This window comes from Schistocerca piceifrons, chromosome 8 (assembly GCF_021461385.2).
Source record: "Schistocerca piceifrons isolate TAMUIC-IGC-003096 chromosome 8, iqSchPice1.1, whole genome shotgun sequence".
Classification (NCBI taxonomy): domain Eukaryota; kingdom Metazoa; phylum Arthropoda; class Insecta; order Orthoptera; family Acrididae; genus Schistocerca; species Schistocerca piceifrons.
In genome coordinates, this window is record NC_060145.1 from 493052917 (window position 1) to 493076320 (window position 23404).

Below are 23404 nucleotides of genomic sequence, written 5' to 3' on the forward strand. Positions count from 1 at the left end.
CTCTGAATATGCACAAAACCATTAATTAATTTTATTTATTGAATGAACATGTGTAATAACATTTTGAAGTGAAAGAGAACAACGGACTACATGCCCAACAAAATTTTTACAAAGTAACAGCACAAGTGAATACGAACTATGAAATTCGTTACAGTCTGTGTACAACTGTTACATAAAATTGAGAACTGTATGCACGCTAGCAGTAATAGCGCTGAGCCACTTCGCTAGTCTCTGATACTGCAGTTCCTGAGTTCAATACTGCTCGGAAGCGAATATTTTTATTTTTTCTTTTCACTTTCATTGATCTTGTATGTAATTATTATTTATGTATTTTTGTGGATGTATGACATTTTATGATATTTTAAGTATGTTGAATCTGTGAAACAAGATACGTAATAACTTATGATTCATGACATGACAAATAAAGAAAATACGTCAACAAATTGCTCAGCTGCAGGTGGTACACCTTTGCTCTCGCAATTTGGGGGGCAGTTTAAGGAACCATTTGCACTAGAGCACAGATAATATTTAAGTTAGTTAACTTAGATTATATGTATCGATTTTTTAAGACAAGAGAATGCAAAATAAAGCAATTAACACCGCTCTCTTGTCACAGCGAGTAGGCATCAACACTCTCATGTCATTCGTTGTCCTAGAAGGATTTAATATTTTGTGCGGCTCCACAGTTAGCCATATTGATATTTATTAGCAGAAAAGAGGCGCAGAATTAATAAGTCGCTCTCATTTGTGAATGATCTGCCATTATTTATCTAGAATTTTACGTAAGTGTAATTTATATCGTAATGTATGTGTTGAAATGAATATATGTTTATTTAATCTTATGCCTTGCTTTGTTTTAGTAGTTTTAGTCACTCCATCTTCATGATTGAAGCTGAGGTCAGATATCAGACTCTGTCTACAAAAAAAATACATAATGAGCCCTGGCTACGTTCCGTACATCTTCGGACGTGCGAAGCTCGATAAATTCACGGCGTAAAATTTTAATCCCTCAATTACTTATCCAAACTAACAATTATTATTATTACAAATTATTATTATTATATTTTATTATTATTTTATTTTAATATTTTTTATTTGTTACAAGGTACAGTATTAATAAATGAAGTGAACAAAATGTGTTTCATTATTTGTCTTTCAATACTATTTTTCATCAGAAAAGTACTACAGTAATGTACTTCTCAGCCACGAAAACATGGCTGCTTGCCCCAAGTCATGACAACAAAACCTCATTATAACAATAATCCTGGTACAACAATTTAATTTTCGTGGTCCCATGAAATTCCTTATATCAAGATTCGACTGTATAATATACTTTCATGTTGAATTTTTGTAATACGACACATGGTCTCAAATCCAAATCATTGCCTTTCTGGATATGTTGAGACCTGAGCTCACCCCACAGATGGAGTCAGAACTCCAACCGGCATCAGTGCTCTCTGAACTCCACGAAGGCTCTTTCTCTTTCTTCCATATTTGGCAAATATCAAACATTGGTACAGTGTATAAAAAGGAGAAGATTCCATTAAAAAAGCTCTCACACATGTGTGCGTGTGCGTGCACACGCACGCACATCAAGTGTAAATAAGTACGAACATGACTGTTTATTACAACTTTTATTTATGCACGTTGAATGATTCTGAGTTTGTTTTATAAATAATACAAATTTCTGAACACAGAACAATATCTTTGTACTAAACAAAAAGCAGATTTCTTTAAAAAATATATGGACAACACAAATTACAAACATAATACTTTGTAGACATACTCATGACACATGATTTAGGTAATGACATTAATACATGTGAGCAATGAGATTACAATGTAAAAAAGAAGAGACAGTCTCAAATATGCGTTGCACCCAACAAACTGCTTGAAAATTCACCACAGCCCTTTCGCCTCTTACATTGGTTTAGTCGTAACTGCATATAACTGCAAACACGACTAATGCCACCACTGATGTGTGACATTACATGATTGCCTGCATGGAGTAATGTACCCCACAGCTGTCTGCTCTGTTTCTAAGTCAGCCATGTTAAAAAGAACATTTTTTATGCAATCTGAGCAATCACACTCATTATACTGATAGATAATTTGTTTGCATTTGCTCTTGATTGTAAGTCAATGTAATACCTTCATGGAACTTTTATGGAGTCAAAGTAGCATAAGAAATAGCTGCCTGCATGCAGTTCTAAGCCTGTGCTTATTGCACTAAGAGATGAAATGCAGTAATTCATTCTGGTGCTATGCTGCTTCATAAGTTTAAATATAATCTAAGTTATTGATATTTACAGCAGTTAGCAATGCTGCACTGGCAATTTATTAGTCAAATGCAACAAAGCTTCATTTAATTTAAAATGATCTACGGAGAGACTGAATAAATAGTCAGTTACAAATTTAAAAAAAAAAGAAAAAAAGGAATGGAATGATCTTAAGTTACATGGATGTTTCCAATGGATGAGGAGTCTTCCATGAACTTAACAGCTCTGCCTTGCTCTTACAGAAGCTAAACCTTTGAAATCAAAGGCATAGAGGCCCTTCCACACAGGTATTGAAATACCTCAGAAGGTACATAACTGATATGCTCAAGTTTCAAGCCTCCAGCTGAACACGATCTCCATCACAGAATTTGCAACGAGACAGATTCAGTTGCAAATTCTGTCGAGGTCAAATTCTTCATCTTCTGATCTGATCACTTCATTCTTCTAAATCGCCAATTTTCCTCTTGGTGCCAATGTCACTTGCTGCACTGTTTAGAAGTTTGCTTTTAGAATAAAAGTAGGCCTCTAACCTCGCATCAGCATATTCCTGTGGAGAAAGGATAAACAAGTTCAATGTAAGTGTTGCATTTCTGCCTTCATTTATTTTGTAATTTTGTAAGTACATATTAAAGTTTTAATAAACAGCATAAATTCATATTTATTTTTTAATTTGAGGTTTCCAAATTGAAGTGTAATGTACCCGAAAGCAGTTTACCTCGTGAAGCACGAGTGTCAAATACATAAGTCTACATTTGTTTGGTTATTGTGTTTCTCCACTGATAACAGTGTAACAATTGTCACACTGCGCTACCAATATCTGTTGCCACAGCAGGTACAAATACACGGAAGAGCCAAAGAAACTGATACACCTACCTAATACTGTGTAGGGCCCCCACTAGCATGCAGAAGTGCCGCTACACGGCATGGCATGGATTCAACTAATATCTGAAGTAGTGCTGGAGTGTGGAGTGAACTGACACCATGAATCCTGCAGGGCTGTCCATAAATCCATGAGAACTAGTGGGTGGAGATCCCTTCTGAACAGCGTGTTGCAAGGCATCCCTGATATGCTCAATAATGTTCCTGTCTGGGGAGTTTGGTGACCAGTTGAAGTGTTTAAACTTAGAGTGTTCCTGGAGCCACTCTAGCAATTGTGGATGTGTAGGGTGTCACATAGTCCTGCTGGAATTGTCCAAGTCCATCATAATGCATAATGGACATGAATGGATGCAGGTGATCAGTCAGGATGCTTACACACGTCACCTGTCAGAGTCATATCTAGAAGGATCAATAGTCCCATATCACTCCAAGTGCACATGCTCCACACCATTAGAGCCTCCACCAGCTTGAACAGTCCCCTGCTGACACGCAGGGTCCATAGATTCATAAGATTGTCTGCATACCTGTACACATCCATCAACTTGATAGAATTTGAAATGAGACTCGTCCGACCAGGCAACATGTTTCCAGTCATCAACAGTCCAATGTCAGTGTTGATGGGCCCGGGCATGGTGTAAAGCTTTGTGTCAGGCAGTCATCAAGGGTACACAAGTGGGCCTCCAACTCCGAAAGCCCATATCGATGAAGTTTCATTGAATGGTTCATACACTGAAACTTGTCGATGGCCCAGCACTGCAATCTGCAGCAATTTATGGAAGGGTTGCTCTTCTGTCGTGCTGAATGCTTCTCTTCAGTTGTCATTGGTCCCATTCTGGCAGGATCTTTTTCCTGCCATAGCATGATGGAGATTTGATGTTTTACCAGATTCCTGATATTCACTGTACACTTGTGAAATGGTCGAACAGGAAAGTGCCCTTTCATCACTACCTTGGAGATGCTGTGTCCCATCACTCGTGTGCCGACTATAACACCACATTCAAACTCACTTAAATCTTGATAACCTGCCATTGTAGCAGCAGTAACTGATCTAACAACTGCTCCAGACACTTGTTGCCTTCTGTAGCTGTTGCCCACGAAAGCACCATATTCTGCCAGTTTACGTATCTCCGTATTTGAATACGCATGCCTATATCAGTTTCTTTGGTGCTTCAGTGTAGGTGTAAATTGTTGATAATTGCAGTATTATACATCTTGAGATCTCTGTCCTAGCTTCTCTGATTCAGGACAATGAAATAAAGCTGAAAAGTCAACTATCCTATTCACGCCTACCTTTTCTTCTCAGCACAAAACACAGCTTTCTGTCTGGAGCTGTCAATCATAATACCCAGACCAGTTCAGCAGCACTATCCATTTTAACTTTTACCTCAGCTCAAAGAACGCAATTTCTTCTAATTCAACCCTTGTCCAATTTCTTCCCTTTTTGTCATCTTGAGTTTTATGAGCATTTTATTTAAGTAGATGAATTTTCTTTTCACAGAGTCTGATCACTTTTGGCAGGGAATTTTCATTCACAATAAGAGTATTCAGATACAATATAATTTTGAGCAGAGGTGGATCTTCCATTAAGCCTCCAAATGTGTTTTTGCCAAGCTAGCTTTCCATAATGCATCTCTTAATGTCTGCCACTTAATTCTTTAGCTGTGGAAGGAGCGTATCACAGTGCATAACTGCACAAAGTGGTTTAACTTTTGGGATCGGTAGCTTTCACCTCCCTGTGCATGATCTACTGTAATGTGCCCTTGTAGTTATACTGTTTCACAGGTAGTTAAGTCAGTACTGACCTCTCAGTTTGTGACTTCTCTCTGTTCCTGTCAGAGTTCATAACACCGAACAGAAGTATGGTGAACTATCCAACATTCTTAAGCTCAATAAAGACAATCTATGGCTGTCAGCAACTGTGTCAACTTACGACTTTAGAGTGTGGAATTAGGTTGTATGCAGTTTATCTTTTTTTTGCTATCTTATTGATTATCTGTCACTTCTGAATGTACACTGCCACAAAAAGTCTATGTATATTCCTTGTGAGCAACTATGAGAACCAATCCCTCAAAATTAGGTTAGCCCCAAGCTATACCATAACAACAGTCTCTGAAATTAAAATTACTCTAAACATGGAAGAAGATTTTTTTTGCAAGCTATTGAGTTACTGGGTCTTCTTGTGTTGCACTGGTTAGTAGAGAACATATGGATTAACAATCATCGGTAATATTAACTGTTCTGTTGCAAATTCAGAGAAAATAATATGCATACTAGCACTAAATTTTGATCATGCCTTGTATACACACCAGTCATAAAAATAAACTGCTTTAAAAAGCTCTGCCACTACTTACGTCTTGCATAGTTGTCTCTTTTTTAAAAAAGTTAAAAAAATGAAGAAAGGAAAAAAAAGAGAGAAATAGAACCTCACTCTCAGTACTCCTTTCACCAAAGGGAATCACCATACACAGCAGCATTCCAAGGGAAGTAACAGTAAACCTGTATTGTCTGTGAAGCTTAGTACTGATAATGCACTGTGTTCTCAGTTGTGACTGGGACAATGCAGCTGGTGTATGCTATTCAGTCTGCCAACATGCCTCTATGGTTCATTTAAAGTTCAGACTGAACACAATTTGTAACTTTATAGCAAGAATGACTGTCAGCACTAGAAGTTGCCCATTGAATTTGTGTACACCACAGCGGCATCATCCAGACATCAAACTGCTATCAGTAAACATTTCGGGCCCACCCCATAGTGGTTGCCTTTGGTCAACAATGCTACCTGATGCATCTATCTAAGAATAACGTCTCATAGCTGCCTAAAAAGTATGGCTCATAGCTGCTATGCGGGGTGTACAACAGAACTGTGCTGCTTTTTTTGCAGCCTACTGTGATGGCTGTGTCAATAAGGAAAGTACACAATTGGCCCCTAGGCATCCATTACGAACAGCAGTACGAAACCACAACCACTGTGATGCATGGACAAGTTTGGCAAGGGACTGGAACTAGCTCAAAAGTGTCATGTTGTTTTCATTGACAAATTCAGAATTTGTACACCATCAGATTATTGTCTTAGAATATACATCTCAAGTGTATTGTTTGTTGGTTGGCTGGTTCAGGGGATGGGACCATACAGTGAGGTCATCAATCCCATAATGTAAGATGGCAGAAATCAAGGGAGGAACAACACAAATGGCACAGTTCGCTCAAGGGGGAGGTATAATGGGCAATCAGTGAGAGGTGAAGGAATGTGTGGGCAGCAGGAAGAGGAAAGAACAGGAAGGGGATGGGTGGAAATGGTGAGGGCAAGGGTGCCCCAGAAACACTATGTGCATTGGGGTACCATCACCATGGACCCATCATGACACCCACACCATACTGTTGTCATGATACAAGGGGGACGATACCAGGGAAGAAGATACTACAAAAGAGGAAACAAAACTGTACAACAGTCTACAAAAAATGTAAGGAAAAAGATGGGGAGAACATGGCCAGGATGGAGGCAAGGACAAGGCCTCCATAACCAATGCCTACACTAACTGAGGCACTCAAATTCCAGAGGAAAATTGAAGGATAAACCAGGGATGACAAACCACTTTCGTGAAGAAAACTGAAGATAGATGTAACCAAGCAAGGATCTTCCGCTAACAACCGAGACAAGGAAGGTGGAAGGGCATATTTAGTGTGAAGGGCCAAAAGGCAGGAGCAGTCCAGCAAAATATGGATCACCATGAGAGGACTCCACAAGTAAAATAGAAGCTGCAGCTCATTACAGAGTAAAAAAACATGGGTCAAACTAGTGTGGCGAATATGAGGATGGCGGTTGGCCAAGGATGGTAGATTCCCATCAGCAGAGGCAGAGGGAAGAATGCCACATTGTGGGAGTCTCCTTGAATGCACAAAGTTTATTACATGTGGGGAGGGCGGGGGAGGGGGGGGGGGGGGTAGTCTTCGAAGAGACGGCCCACAAATGAGCAAAAAGGGATCTAATGTAAAGCTGCAAATCCATCCCTGGAGGGGTCATGGAGAATGGGACTAGGTGGCCATCCTCTCCCAGTCAGATGATCAGCAGGTTCATTACCCTGGGTACCTATGTGGCCAGGAACCCCAAGGAAATCAACCAAATAAGCAGCATCACCAAGATCAGCAAGAAGGCTGTGGATGACAGAGACCAAGGGGTAGCAGGAAACCTTTAACCCATGGCCTGAAGTCCATTAATTGAGTCCATCCGTCATGAAACTTGGGCGAGGGACAACTCCAGGGGAAACAGACATGCCACAGGTGGTAGGAAAGAGAGAGTGTTTCATGCCAACAGAAGACCTGAAGGCATATCCCACATGATCCTTGGATTTACAGCCATCGGTGTAAAAAACAATGACATCCTGAAACTACCATTAGAGCATTCAAAAACCGTGGAATGCCATTGGAGCAATAGAGGCTTTCCGACCCCGCAATAAATCCATCTGAATCAGGGGCCAAGTAACTAATTAAGGAGGGGGGGGGGTTGACAGAGAATGTGGAGAAGAGGACAAGGAGAGGACAAGGAGAGGAGTTGGAAATCACGGAGGAGAGATGTAAGGCGGAGTCTAACCGGTAAACCTACCCGAGGGTGGGCAGTGGGCAGGTGACGTGCCAAAGCCATGTAACGAATTGCATAAGGATGGTGAGCAGGGAAAGAGCAGATAGTAATGACATAGGAGACCAGGAGCTGCAACCATCAAATTGAAAGGGGAGGGATCCCAGTGTCAATGAGAACACTATTGACAGGGATAGAGCAAAAGGCACCAGTGGCTAAACAGATACCACAATGACAGGTAAAGAAAGAGAAGGATTGATCAATTCACATCCCAAGAGTTGTGGGCAAGGAAGTGAAGGACATTGAGTTTACAAAAACAGGCAACCTTCATATGATGACTAAGGGGCAACCAAGTAAGCTTGTTGTCAAAAAGCAGACCCAAGAAATGGGACTGGGCGTCCATGCACACACGTGCTGTGCTTCAAGGTGGAGCTTCAGATGAGGCTGGACTGTATGTAGCACAGTGACAGAAATGCACCATCTCAACTTAAGGGAAGAGAAGAGTCCATATGGAAGCTTCCCAGATGGAACCCTGGATCTCTTGTTTGACAGAGATCACTGAGTGGGAGATAGTCCAGATGCAGAAATCATCCACTTACAGAGCAGGGGTGACCAATGATCCAGCAGAGACTACAAACCCATTAAAAGTGTTGAGAAAAAGGACACTTAATATGAAGTCCTGTGGAGAGCCATCATCCTATGTCCACAGAGAGCTGAGAACAGTGCCAAATGAATGTCCGGTGGCACAGAAACTGGTGAATAAAAATTGGGGGAGGGGGGGGCAAAGACACCACTCATGGAGCGTAAGGAGGGTGTGAAGGTGCCAAGCTGCGTTTTAGGCTTTACAAAGACCGAAGAAAATCACAAGATGGTGGCGCTGAGTAAATGCCTGCCAAATTGCAGTTTCCAATCAAAGCAATGATTGCATGAAGAAGACAGGGCCAAAACATACTCCCATTCAGTAAAAGGTTCATTGTAGGATTCTGCCTCACAAAGGGTTAAAACATAAGTGGGAAGCTTCAGTTTGTTGTTTCCAGAGGAGGAAGGCAGCTGGATAGGAGGCTGACTTTGATGCTATCCCAAAAAGGGGTCGTGAGGTGTTCTGCGAGAAGTGATGTATCTGTACAAAGGACACGTGCAAGCACAAGCCCTAGAATGGAAGAATGCTGCTGACAACCTTGGTGTAGTTAGCCCACATCTGTGACAAAGGGACAGAAGAACCTAGAGAGGAGACAATGCATTGCCAACACACCCACTTGCTCTGTTTGATTAAGTAATGGGCTTTGGTGCAAAGACATTTAAAGGCAAGAAGACTGGTGGAGATTGGAAGCTGCTTAAGGTGTTACAAAGCATGACAATGATCATGGATGGTGGTGGCAATGGATGTGCTACACAGTGGAAGTGGCCACTGGTGAACGGGGCCTGTTGAGTGGGCAACTGCAACGTGTATAATCTTATTGAACAGATCATGTATGACTTCTTCAATACAACCTGACAAAAAAGGTGTGAACACGACTTAGGAGATATACAGAGGTAAACCAGCAGGATGGTAAGCCCAGTATGATAATCTGGTCATCTGGAGTGGGAACGGAATGAGAGAATCATATAATCAACAAGACATGGTCACTAGCACCGAGATCATTGTGTCATGGCCAGTACAATGAAGGGAGAAGGGGAAGGAAGCGAGCGAAAGATCAATGGCAGAGAAAGTGCCATATGCAGCACTAAAATCAGTAGGAGAAACACCATTAACAACGTAAAGGTCATGGCTTGCAAGAAATTGGTCTATGTGGGGCCCCCGACTGGATGAAACACACTGCCCCACCACAAAGGATGATGGGCATTAAAATCCCCAAAGAGGAGGAAGCGAGGAGGGTGCTGCTGATGGAGCGTAATTAGGGCAGCAGGTGTAGGTGGCCTGTCAGGAGGGAGATAAGAGATTGCAAAAGGTGACTGAAGAGTCCAAGTGGACCCGGACAGCACCTGTTTCCAAGGTGTACAAAGTGGAACCCATGTACTAACAATATCTGTACAGACTAACATACAGATGCCACCAAAAGCCCTCAAAGGGCTGATCCAGTTCTGACAGAGCATGGAATCCATGCAGGGTTGGTGAGTGAGCATCAGTAAAATCAGATTCCTGGAGAACAACACAAGCTGCTAAGTAAAAAGCAATAACGGATTGCAGCTCTGGGAGCTGATGGTAGTATCCAATTACAGTGCCACTGAATAAGCATGGAATGGGTATCCAAATGGGAGCCAAAGAAGCTGGAAGTAATCTTGCTGTCCTGTCAGCATCTGTCACCAAGGACTGGGTGACAACTGTAAATAAATAAGTTGTCAGTGGGGGAGGGGGGGTTTGCGCGTGATGCAATGGCATCGCCAGGGGCAGTGGACAGGGGCCTTGTCCTGGGGCTTATGTTTCTTCTTCTGTACTTTCATAGGTTGAGGAAGGCAGGGCACAAAGGGAAAGCAGGCTTCTGCAAGATCTGGAATTGAAAGAGAGCGGGCAATCTTAGGGTGCACAGACTATGTGTCCCGTGGCTTTGCTGTGATAGAAGGCCTCCGGCCTGAAAGAAGCTGAGGAGAAGGGTCCCAGGAGGGAGCCCCATCACTGATGGGCTCCGAAGAAGGGGCAGGCACTTCTTCAGCGGCGGAGGAAAGTGGCATTTGGAGGGGAGGGTGTGGGAACCACATGGGATGAGGAGAGGAGATAGGGATGGGGCAGGGGTAAAGAACAGGGAGGAAAGAGAAAGGATGTAACAGAAGCAAAGGTAGAAGTCACCAACACAGGATGTAGTATGTAAAATTTCTTACAAGCCTCAGTGTAAACAAGCGATCCAGGGACTTATATTCTTATATCTTCTTTTCTATCTTATAAACTGGGCAATTTGGTGAGCATGGAAAGAGATAGTGATGACAAGTAGCACATAGGTGTGGCAAAACACTGGATCCATCCTCATGGAGTGGTTGTCCACAGTCACCACATAGAGGGTCCACCATACAGCCGGAAGACGTGTCCAAACTGCAAACATCGAAAGCACCTCATGGGTGGCAGGACATACCACTTCACATCACACTGATAACACGGAACATTGACCTTCTCTGGTTGAGTATCTCCCTCAAATGCCAGAATAAAGGTGCCCATATTGGTGCAATTGTCCTCACGACCTTTCCACACATGCTGATCAAAATAAACGCCCAATCATTCCAGATTGGCTCAGTGTTCATCAACTTGAACAATGAAGTCCCTGAACTATATTCAGACACTGGTAAGGAGTAATGGGCACCAGGACATTATAAGATGATCACAAACACGAAGGGCTGCAGAATAAGTTTTGACCAACAGTGAACCCAACTGCATTTTACTGAGAGGCTCCATTTTGCCAAACTTGCCTTCCACATTTTCCACAAAAAATGATGGCTCTGTGGTGGTGAATGTGTCCCTGTCTGTGTTAGTGCAGTCCAGTTAGCACGGAAAGGGTTTCTCCCCTCACTGGCGAGCCTGGCCCACACTGAAGGGTGTAGCCAGAGAAGGGAATAACAAACAGCATGAAATGATCCATTACCAACTGAAGAGACGACTGTGGAAGAAAAGCCAGTTTTTTGGAGCTTGATACATTTCATACGCAAAGTGTGTACCCTAATACCATCCACTCTGATCAGGGGCTCCACCCATGGGCGCAATCTGGTACGGTGACCATTGCCGGGAGTTCCAATGCTCCAGAATGACAAGGGACCTACCATAGACATACATGGAGATACAACAGCTCATGTATTAGAAGTGTGATCCCTGTGATATCAGTGGGCTCAGCCAGTGGTTACATAACAGCTCTACCACACAAACTGGCCACATGTGTTGGTGACCTGTTGAGGTGGAAAGGAGCTTTGGCAGGAAAGGAGGGGGAGAGGTATCCATGCCATAAAGGCTAGAGAGGGAGTTCTTCGCCAAATTGCTCACACTACAAAGAGAAAATTTAGAATTGGATGTCAGACCCCAAAGGGTGACAAAATATGTTTGGTAAGGGGCAACAAAACTGCAAGGGATAAGGAAACAAAGTGGATAGTCAGGTTGACAAAAGTAAGAACACCGTGGTCTGGGGAAGGAAATGCTGCCCATCAAGGAAGAATGGGCTGCAATAGTTCAGGTCTCTCTGTGTGCTACACATGAACTCACGAAAGAACTGTAAGTCCCCGGGGAGGGAGGGTTCAAGTATACAGTACTGTGGGTCCAGCAGGGGAGTCAGCCATGCTTAGGCCAATATCACGTATGGATGCCTGACACCACATTGTTATATTTTAAACCAGTAAGTTAAATGAGAGCAAATTTCTACGAGATGGCTTTAAACTTCTTGAAGTCTACTTATCTTTTTGAATTTCTTTAGCCTCCACCTAATTTCTACAGGTCTGATATCTCTCTATATTGTCACCATCAACTTAATATTTAAAGACATTTCTCCATGTAAACACAGAACATAACTATACACAATGATTCAACAGTTCATTATTTATGACTGTCTGCAATCTAAAAATTTGAGAATGCATAAATATCCTGTTTAATAGGAGAAAGAATTAAATTTTTAATGGATTTGGAAATGTCAAATAACCTGTGAAAAAAGTATGAGAACATACCCAGTAACCAAATGGGATCTGTGACAGTTTGGCATTGACAACAGCCCATAGTCCCCAGAAAAGATGTGAAGCAAGAGTGAAGGCTTGCACTTCCTTCAACAGTACTGTTTCTTCTTCAGTTGTTGGTTGTTTCTGATGGAAAGTCTTCAGGTAAGACCTTGCGAAGACCAGCTGCACAGGAACAGAACAGACCATGTCAAATAACTATGTCTCGAAGACTTTAAAAATGAGAAAGGAAGAAAATGTGTTTTCTCTGTGTCAAGTCTGTTTGCAATAAAAATGCACAATGACTGAATTTGAAATAACAGTGAGTTGGTTTGTATTTTATAAGAGACTGGTGCACTAAGTGTGTGAAGTAATTGTCCTTTACATAAATTATTCCACAATATGAACTACTTTAATTAGGTGCCATTCTTAAATTTAAAATTATGTAATGTGAACTTCAAAGAGGTCTGCACAATTTTCCAGATTTATAGATGTTTTTCATTAAAATAGTTATTGGTTAGGTTTATCAATGTTCAACTTTCAGCTGCTATTCCTCCATGACAAATATAGATGTTTAGCACAAAATCATTGTTTAGTTACTGTGAAATTCACTATAGGAAAAAAAAATATTTCTTATAATACTAGGAATGCATTTGTTGGAGGATCAGTGCAGAAACCAAAATATTGTCAGTAATATTTTTCCTACAGTGTGAACTATAATTTTAACAATTTTATTCTTTTGTGCTGGATTCCGGTTAATTACAGTAAATTATTTGTTGCACCAATCAAACAATGGCTGTTAACTAAAAAGGTCTGGTTCAAAATGACAAACTGATGGTAATCAGACTAGGCAATATTGTTCTCGAATGTTTATCTTAGAATTTTAACATAAGGAGAACCATTAAATTTAAGTTCCAGATGTGAATAAAAAATGAAACTAATTATATTTTTGTGAGGAAAAGGTCAGTACCAGACAGACTGCACAACATCCTACATTTTTCACACATCCGTACAAGTTCCATATCCTTGGAATGAATAATATATATTTTGCATACTGTACCATTGTAGGCATGTTTAAAATATTAACTGAATTCCAAAATTACAAATATAATTCTCTCTTCTCACGAGTCGTATCAACATGCTCATGGTGATTCTTTGAAACATAAATTATTATTGTTGTTTCTATTTTGTAAAACTCGCATATAGGAAGAAAAATGTTAATGTAGGATGCTATGCACATCAAATTTTACTTCTTTAGTATTTGTGATGTATGCTCCCATTAGTGGAGAGAGAGTTGGTTAAGCCTTAGCAATATATTAAACAATACATTAATAGGAATACACCATACATCATGATAGTGTCAGTGTTATCTGTAATATACAGTACATTAAATCAGCAAATAATCTGATGGCAGGAAATGAACATAAAAAGCAAATCAATTGACAGTTTCTTTTCTTAATTTTTATCCATAGAAGGTTTAAAATGAGTGACTAGTTTTGTAGTAAAAAGATAATGTGAATGTTCCAGTGCAAGTGAATATTGATACAGAACAAGTAGAGGATTCAAAAGAAAATGAATAATGTGAGATAGGCAGTGCTAGCCTGAAACAAATGCAGTGTTGTTTAGAAATGAGTACCTTTTGGAAACAATGTCAGTTTGCTCATGGAGTTTTTTTGAGAATATGAATAGTAGAAGAAAAATATGATACGTAGCAAAAAGTATTTTGTTTAAAATAATACATTTTTCTGTGATCCATGCAGCATTAATTAAAGATGTGTATTCACAATTTGAGCCCAAACAAAAAATGCTATGTGTATTTCAAAAAATCTCGATTGAATTTTGGTACACCATAACACGTGACTGAACATTATAAAATGTTGTTTTCTTGCAAACAAAAGCAAATTCTAAATAAAAACAGAAAGGTTTTGCCTGTCCCCCTTCTTATATGATAAAAATCTAAGCACTGGAGGTTTCCCGCAAAATGTCTGCTAACATGGATCAGAAAAATTGGTTTGTAAAATAAATGTCATTGCGAATTATACTGAACTTTGTGAAATGTGATGTTAACACTTGCACAGTTTTAGATGGAATGCTCGTAAGTGGCAGTAAATGATGTCTGCAGTAAACTGCACTTTGAGAGAGAGTGAGAAACACACATACGTCAATAGCAGAGGAGTGTCTTAATTAAAGCTTTATGAAACATGTACACACAGCACAAGAATTTTTTTTCCACAGCTACATGAAAATGTTTAATTATGAAGCAAGAATGAAAGCACTATGTAATAATTATATGGGAATCCCTGTCATGAAAATAAACCTGTGAGAAGTGTGCTATTTTCCAGAACATGAGGTCCGCAACCCGGTTCAGATACTCCACTTTAATTTGTTAGAATGTTCTCATAATTTTACTGTTCTGGCCAGTTGATGGTCGCTCTGCTGCAGTCTCAAGAAGGTGGGACAACAGCAGGGTCAGTCGCTCAGTCGATTCACTCAGCGAACACCCAACTGGGAAATGGAAGAACACAAAAATACCACAAGACGAATCAAGACAGGTGTCTTGGATCATCGATTCTCAGCCATTAAACAAGAGATTGCTGCCCAGTCTACACAAGCCTGGAAGAAACATGATTAATGGTTGTTTCCCTCTTGCTGTGCACTGGTTGATGATGGAACTGTTTCATTCAAAAAGCTTCTGACTGAACAGTAAAGACAACAAGTCATGACGATTCATATTTACCAATAGATTTGTAATGCACATTCTTTTCAAATTTCAGGTTCTCCAATTAATGTTCTCATGCTACAAAAATGACAACACATTAAGATCTTGATAGCACTTGTGTTACTTCTTTATGTACTGATCATACAAAAGGATATCTCCAATGTGCATCGAGTTAGTAGTAGTGGTGGTGGTGGTGGTGGTGGTGGTGGTGTAGTAGTAGTAGTAGTAGTAGTAGTAGCAGCAGCAGTAACTGCAGCAGCTGCAGCAGCAGCAGGGACGGGGTGGTGGTGGTAATTTGTTTTGGTTCATATTGAATCAGTCTCATACTCAGTGTGGTGGAACTCTCACTTGAAGCAAAGTTCTTTCCCATCTCTGGAAGGCAGGTTGGTTATAACTTCAGCAGCCATTGATTTAGATAGAGTGGCTAAGGTATGAGAGATGTAGATGTAGAGATCAGCAGTTAATACTGGAACAAGTACTTTATGATTAATAAAACTATAAAAGAAAACATACAATAGGCTCAAATCAGGAAAACATGAAAATTTTGTCCTAGGCCTCTCACAGCAAAATCATGTGCCTGGAAACTGCGTATGATGTAACTCCTAGATATGTGACTAAGTGATGTTACATATTAATGACTTAAGTTACTGATTGCACTCACATTTGTTTAATACATAAATTATAAATTCCTTACACAAAGCTCTCAAGATGCAAACTAACCTCACATCCACAGAAAGATCTGCAATCCACCAGCTAAAAACTGTTCGTGAGCTTATAATGCTACCTGTTGACAAAGGCTCCAGCAGTGTCATCTTGAACTGCAAAGATTACTTGGCTGAAGGACTGTGCCACCTGTCAGATTTACCCACCTACAAACCCTGCCACAGTGACTCCTTTACAGAAATACAGCAGTCTCTCCTCAAATCCTTAGGCCCCTCCCAGAACCTCTCTCTCTCTCTCTCTCTCTCTCTCTCTCTCTCTCTCTCTCTCTCTCTCTCTCCCCTCCCCCCCCCCCCTCCTCCCCCTTCAACCCCACATTCCTGCACTCCTACCTTCTATATACTTCCTGAAAAGTCCATATAATCCAACCACATAGGACACCCCATTGTGGCCAGTTACTGTGCCCCAATGAGAGGATTTCTGCTCCCATGGACCAACATCTTCACGTATTACCTGCAACCTTCCATCCTATTTAAAAGATATAAACCATTTCCTCCACCGATTCTCCACAGTTCCTGTTCCTTCACCACACGGTGCCCTGCTGGTCACTATTAATGCCAACTCCCTTTACACTAACACCCTCATGCCCATGGTCTTTACCACTATTTAACACTACCTTTCCAAACTAACAACCTCCTTCCTAGTCGCAATGACCAACTATATCCTTACCCACAATGACTTCTCTTTTGAAGGCATTACCTACAAATCTGGGGTTGGCTATGGGCACCCACATGGCACTGCCCTATGCCAATATATTTATGGCCTTCTCGAGGAATCCTTCCTAAACACCCGGAATCCTAAGCCGCTCATCTGGCTCAGATTCACTGCTGACATCTTCGTGATTTGGATTGAGAGTGAGGACACCCTATCTAACTTCTCCAGAACCTCAACACCTTCTCCCCCATTTGCTTCACCTTGTCCAGCTCAACCCAACAAGCCACCTTCCTTGATGTTGACCTTAACCTCAAAGACGGCTACATTAGTACCTCTGCCCATATCAAACCTACCAACCCCCAGCAATACCTCTACCTTGACAGCTGCCACACATTCAATACCAAGAAGTCCCTTCCATTCAGCCTCGCCACCCGTGGCCATGCAGATGCAGTGGCGAGTGACATCTCTAAAATTCACTGACGGCTTCACTGAGACCTTTACAGACTATAACCAACCCCGAAACATTGTACAAAAACAGATCTCTGCCTTATCTTTCCAGTCACCCACCATCTCCCTAAGTCCCATCATCCACCCATGAGGAGCATTCCCCTTGTGACTCAGTACTACACAGGACTGGAGCAACTGAATTACATTCTCCACCAGGCTTTCGACTACCTCTCATCATGCTCGGAAATGAGAAATATCCTTTCCACTACCCCCCCCCCCCCCCCCCCCCCCCAGCGCATGCACGCACGCACACGCACACAGTGGCATTCTGCCGCCCACTGAACCTCTACACAATATCTTCGTCCATCCCTACACAACCCCTGCTTCCAAACACTTGCCTCATAGCTCATATCCCTGTAATATTCCTAGATGCAAGACCTGCCCCATACATATTCCGACTCCCACCACCACCACCACCACCACCACCACCACCTACTCCAGTCCGGTCACAAACATCACCTATCTCATCAAAAGCAGGGCTACCTGTGAAACCAGTCATGTGATCTACAAGCTAAACTGCAACCACTATGCTGCATCCACATGAACTTGACAACCAACAAGCTGTCCGTCCGCTTGATCCGCCTGAATGGCCGCTGACAAACTGTGGCCAAAAACAACTAGACCACCCTACTGGGTGAGCAAACCACCCAACATAACATTCTTCATTGCAATGTCTGCTTCACAGGCTGTTGCCATCTGGATCATTCCCACTAACACCAGCTTTTCTGAACTGCACAGGTGGGAACTCTCCCTCTTCCAGTAACCTTCCCGTCCTCCCACCCAGCCCCTGCCCTGCCCTGTTTTCATTCCAGAACTACCAGCCCACAGCCCTCTATTCCACCAACGCACCCAGTCTTTTTACTTCTCTTCTTTTCCGCTACCCCCCCCCCCCCCCCCCTCCACACACTCTCACTCTCTCTCTCTCTCTCTCTCTCCTCTCTCTCTCTCTCTCTCTCTCTCTCTCTCTCTCTCCTCTCTCTCTCTCTTCCCCCCCCCCCCTTTTTACTTCTCTTCTTTTCCGCTATCCCCCCCCCCCCTCCACACACTCTCTCTCTCTCTCTCTCTCTCTCTCTCTCTCTCCTCTCCTCTCTCTCTCTCTCTCTCTTCCCCCCCACCCCTCCCCCCTCACCCCCCCCCCCCCCCCCCCCCCCCCCCCCACACACACACACACACACACCACACACACACACTGTTTAACCTCTTGACTGCCCTCTCCACCTCGTCCCTGCACAGTCCTGCAGGCAGTACTTTAATGATCACAATTGCTGTGAAATGAGCACAGTTCTGTTTTTGTGTATCCGCTGTCCATTACAAATATTAATTTTAAGTAATGACAAAACATTATTATGCAGCATGAGAGCAACAATTTTGTTAGTACATAATCTTTCTACATAAGTATTTACTTTCATTAATTAATGCAATGTACAATGCATTTCTTTTTCCTGTGCATTACATTAATCTATTGGCAAAAATAACTCTTGAGCAAGTCTAGTTTCTTCGTTTTTCATTTAATGTGTGATATCCCCCATCTCTAATTATTGTAAGTAAGTTAAAAGTTCTTACCTGAATATACTTTTTGATTACCTGAAAGTTACACTGAGTATAACTTAAGGCAGAAAAATTATGAGCTGACTGCTGTGTGAATGAAGATTCAGATTTGATTGATAAAACTAAATTTATGATGCTTGTTATATAGTACTAAGCATCTGAAGTTTCTATGTATTATGAATTCATATGTGACAATGAAATTTAATTTGCATTTTTACAATATTAAGAGCCTAAATATCAACATATCTACATAGTAGTCAGCTCTAAGTGATATAAATATGTTATTAAATTTGTTTATTCCCTTCACTATTATTTAAAACAAATTAACATATTCTACTGCTTTATAGTATCCAAACAGATAAATCTATTGTTAATCTTCCTGTTTCACTCTCTATATATAATCCCCCAGCCAATAATCAACAGTAATCACCATCCTTTGAAGAGGAGTAAAGTCAAATCTGCTTTTTCTGTGAAATACACGATACAAAATTTTCTGCGGTGATAATGTAGATATGGTTAAAAATCTTGTCTTTTTTTGCACATTATTGCACCCAAGTTAGAACATGGCTGGAGGCAACATAGGCATGTTCCTTCAGGCTGAAATGAATCCATATCATGTGAAAGTAAATGTATGATCATGTTGCAATGGCTCTGATTTACATTAGTCATATGCTAGTGAAGTAAATAAAGAAAACAACTCAGGATGAACTAAAACAAAAAAGCTGGCATGGGATTAAGCACAATTATAATAATTATATGAAAAAAAGTATTATGAATTTTAACAAAACGTGTGCTGTATAGAACATACATTCCACAAATAAACAGAAAATATTCCTGAAATGCTCTCCATGTCAAATGCATTGTCAATGTATGGTCCACAATGCTGTTTACAAGGTAATCATATAGAAACATTAGTGACTTAGTTTATTAAGTGTTTCACAAATAAAAGCATCTATACCACTATTAAAGTTTCTTTACTTATTATAAGTATCTTTTTAAAGTATTTATTTACTTGTTATAAATAAAGAAAATTTTAATAGTGATCCTGATGGTTTTATTCGCAAAACATTCACAGTGGTCATGGACTCACATAGGAAATTCATTTCCTTTATTAATTATCTTGTAAAGTAATAAAGAAAAGTGGGTAACATTGTTCTTACATGAAAGAAAAGTCATTTCTACACTAGACTGGTTTCTTCATGGCCTTAAAATATTTATGGAGCTAGAACATTCAGATCATGGAAATGTTTGAATGTGCAACAGACAGTGCCATGTTATCGTACTGGATGTAACATGTAGAAGTATCGTAACAAACTAAACAGATTTAGCTGAATACCTTACTATGAAAGCTCTGACAATGAGCAGTCTACTCAAGGTGACAGTCCAACCACATTTTTACACCACAATATCCAATAAGTTGCCATAGGTTAAGAACTAGTAGCTGAATTTAGTGGCATATTTTATCAAGAGTTGTGTTCAGTGTGAACTATTTCTGGCAGATACATTCAAAATCAAAACCATTTCTGGAGAGACTTATCTCCATTCTGCATAGTGTCTATGTTGTCAATTATTATTGTTGTTGCCAACATCAGTGAGAGAGTGGATTCACTGATGGTAGAAATATGTCTTCATTTTATTGTTCTATCCTTCCTTTGGTATTAACTGATGGAAATTCAGTATTTGATAGAGTTACAGCAGTATAGCATTAGATATCAATGTTCTATTTTAGCAGCTATTTTATAGGCACTGAACTCAAGTGTCAATGGTACTACATGAAATCCAGGCATCAAAAGGCCATGAAAGTCTTGCAAAGTAAATAGAAAATGGTATTTTCAGCAGTGCTATACTAAGCCAACTATCTCAATAAAAATGAACACTAGTAAAGATCTAACAGACAGCTCTCTCTATTACTCCCGACATATGTCTTAGTCCTAGTTTTATTTCCCCAAGGCTGCCCCCGTCAGAAGTTCGAGTCCTCCCTCGGGCATGGGTGTGTATGTCGCCCTTAGAATAAGTTAGTTTAAGTTAGATTAAATAGTGTGTAAGCTTAGGGACTGATGGCCTCAGCAGTTTTGTCCCATAAAGACCTTACCACAAATTTCCAATTTTCCTATATTTATCACAAATTTTACTTTGTGTAACGGAAAGTGAACGTTTAATCAGCTTGCAATATAAGAAATTCCAGAACATATAAATTTTGAAGACTCTGCTTCTCTGACTGTCTAAAACAATTTGCAGTGTCATTCATCGTAGAAGCAAATTTTACGTCTGTGTAACTCATGAGTGTAGGTTCCATTCATTGTGTTATAATACTGTTTTGGCACTTTGTGTTACAATGCACATTCATATTCCACATTCATATTACTGCTCAAGAGGGAGACTGGCCCTAATAGAAATGAACTTCAGCATATTAAAAATCACCAATATGTTGCTGTAGGCAGTGTGGAATGCATTTTAACATTTTGCCTTATGCCCAGACACCAAACCATTTACACATGCCAGAATTACTTACCTGCTGCTCTGGGCTGGGATAGTGGCTGTAATTGACTGAAAAGAATGGATGAGTAGGATATGTATAATCATACACCCATTCAATGAAGTGGTTAGCCAAATCAAAACCGCGGTAGTTGTACGAGCAGTACTCGAAATCTATCAGCACCAGACGTGGTGTGCTGAGAGCCTGTTGGTCAGTGAGGTTGTGGTTGTACAACAGAATATTGCCTTCCTGCATGTCGTTGTGGCAGAATACTACTGGAGACTGCAGCTTCTTCAGGAAAGACCTGCACACAGGAAATAACACAGTTGCAGGTCATGTTCAAGTAAGAGTCACTTGATAAAACAATTACAACAGGCAGACATTAGCTTCTTATCTCCATTTTCCCTTTCTAAGAGTGGTACTACTTTACATATCAAAGGCAATCAATGTGCAGAAGCTTTCACATAATAGTCTGCTCCCTACAGAAACACCATTAATGTGGAAAATTTCAAAAGCGGATGCTCAGTGACAGTTTTTAAAAGCAACAGTTACTACAATCAAAACACAGCCTTTACAGTTTTTATGTTACTGTACGATTTTCCATTTGTTTTGTGCTATGTTGTGTCAAGTTGTCCCACACCTAATCGACAATTTATACGAGCGAAACAAATTACTAATATAACAAACAATGGAAAATCCAGGATGTAATGTAACAATACACTAATACAACAGAAGTTTAATAATACCACATGGCTAGGATTCATCTGTGCATATGGCATCAGTTATGCATTTCTACACTGACAGAGGATACAATTTAGAATGTAGAAGGTTCAGCTTAACAAATGCTGTATACAGCTCTTTCTTTCATCTTCATCTACAACTACATAGATACTCCACAAGCCACCATACAGTGTGTGGCAGAGGGTACCATGTACGACTAATAGTCGTTCCCTCCCCTGTTCCACTCGCAAATAGATCAAGGGAAAAACAACTGTCTATATGCTTTCATACAAGTCCTAATTTCTTGTATCTATCTTCGTAGTCCTTGCGCACAATGTCTGTTGGCAGTAGTAGACTCGTTCAGCAGTCAGCTTCAAATGACAGTCCTCTAAATTTTCTCAATAGTGGTCGTCAAAAAGAATGTCACCTTGCCTCCAGGGCAAACATTGTGTGACAACAAGAGTACGTAGATAAAAGAGTCACTGACAGACTCAGAAAGGATTCACTAGTCACAGTTCACCACTATCCCCCATGACCAATATGGGCAAAGCAACACAGCTTTCCAATGCGGGACTGAGTGCACTGTTAACTGCAGACATTCTTTTGAGTATTGTTTAAAAAATCACCACAAAAAACCAAAGCCCACTGCAAAAATGAATCAGAAGTTGAGCAGCAGACGTTATTGTCATCCACAGAGCAATACAACAATGATGACCAAATAGAAGTGTGACAGCTCTCATACTCTGGTCAGTTATTACTGCAGCAGCTCTATGTGAACAATCTTCTGTCAATCACTTTGTTATTCTGATCCAGGCATAAGCAATTTTACTAGTATCGCAATGTGTAGTTGACTCAGATGCTTTACAAATCTCAACACAAAATGTAAAATTTTCTTTGTGTTAAAAATCCACATGTGCACAGTCTTTTCCCTTACTTACTGTAAACAGTGAAATATTTTAACCACCATATGACGTTTGCTTTAGACAAAAATTATCATTGTTAAAGAACAGCAATGGTTATTTAAGAAAAAACACAGAAACACACTCCTAACTTCACTGTTTACATCCTACTGATGGCAATTAAAAAAAATTGAGATGTGAATGTGGACTTACATCAACCACTTGACTTCAGATCCTAGGTTGTACTTTTGGATTTTATTGATGTAGGAAAGAACCTCAGGTTGAGCACCTTCAACCTCCACCAAAATTGCCTCTGCACTCTGTGTCCACCTATAACAGATATATACTCTGTAACAATAGCACCCACCAAGTATATCAATGCAAGAATTATTAAGAAGGCCTAGATAAAACTTTTCAAAGTGATACAAATATCCATAATACATACAGGGTGAGTCAGGAGGAAAGATACATGCTTTGAAGGGTGATAGTATTAGTGATTCTGAACAAAAATACTTCTTCATATGGACGTATGCCCTGTTCCGAATAGTTTCCAAGATAGAACACATTTAATATCACTTTTGTATGTTTTTCTTGAATAACTCTAAAACTGCACCGTCCAGAAAAAACTTTTACAAAATAATATTTTGACGTAGCATATTGAGGTAACAAGTCGAGACGAACAGTTTGATATGGGACACTTGTGGTCTATCAAGTTGGGAAACTACCTCAAATTGGCCTACAAAAACTATGTAAGCTACAGTGCATGTGTGTTGAGCGAGTTTTTCCAACATTTTCATGCTCTCTCTTCGCGCA

The 23404-nt window shown here is 40.5% G+C and overlaps 1 protein-coding gene across 3 annotated transcripts in view; it reads right to left on the reverse strand.

Moving 5' to 3' along the window:
- Positions 1-1619: 1619 nt before the first annotated feature.
- Positions 1620-23404, reverse strand: part of LOC124712038 (choline/ethanolamine kinase) — a 189210-nt gene continuing 167425 nt past the window's right edge. The window contains exons 5-8 of one of the 3 annotated variants that reach the window (XM_047242330.1): positions 22805-22921; positions 21009-21276; positions 12364-12534; positions 1620-2826 (exon numbers count right to left, since the gene is read on the reverse strand). In XM_047242330.1, coding sequence (XP_047098286.1) covers positions 2716-2826; positions 12364-12534; positions 21009-21276; positions 22805-22921 — 667 coding nt within the window. In that variant the 3' untranslated portion in view covers positions 1620-2715. Of the gene's footprint in view, positions 2827-12363; positions 12535-14665; positions 14854-21008; positions 21277-22804; positions 22922-23404 lie in introns of those variants that run through there. The other 2 variants (XR_007005568.1, XR_007005567.1) reach the window with 2 other exon arrangements.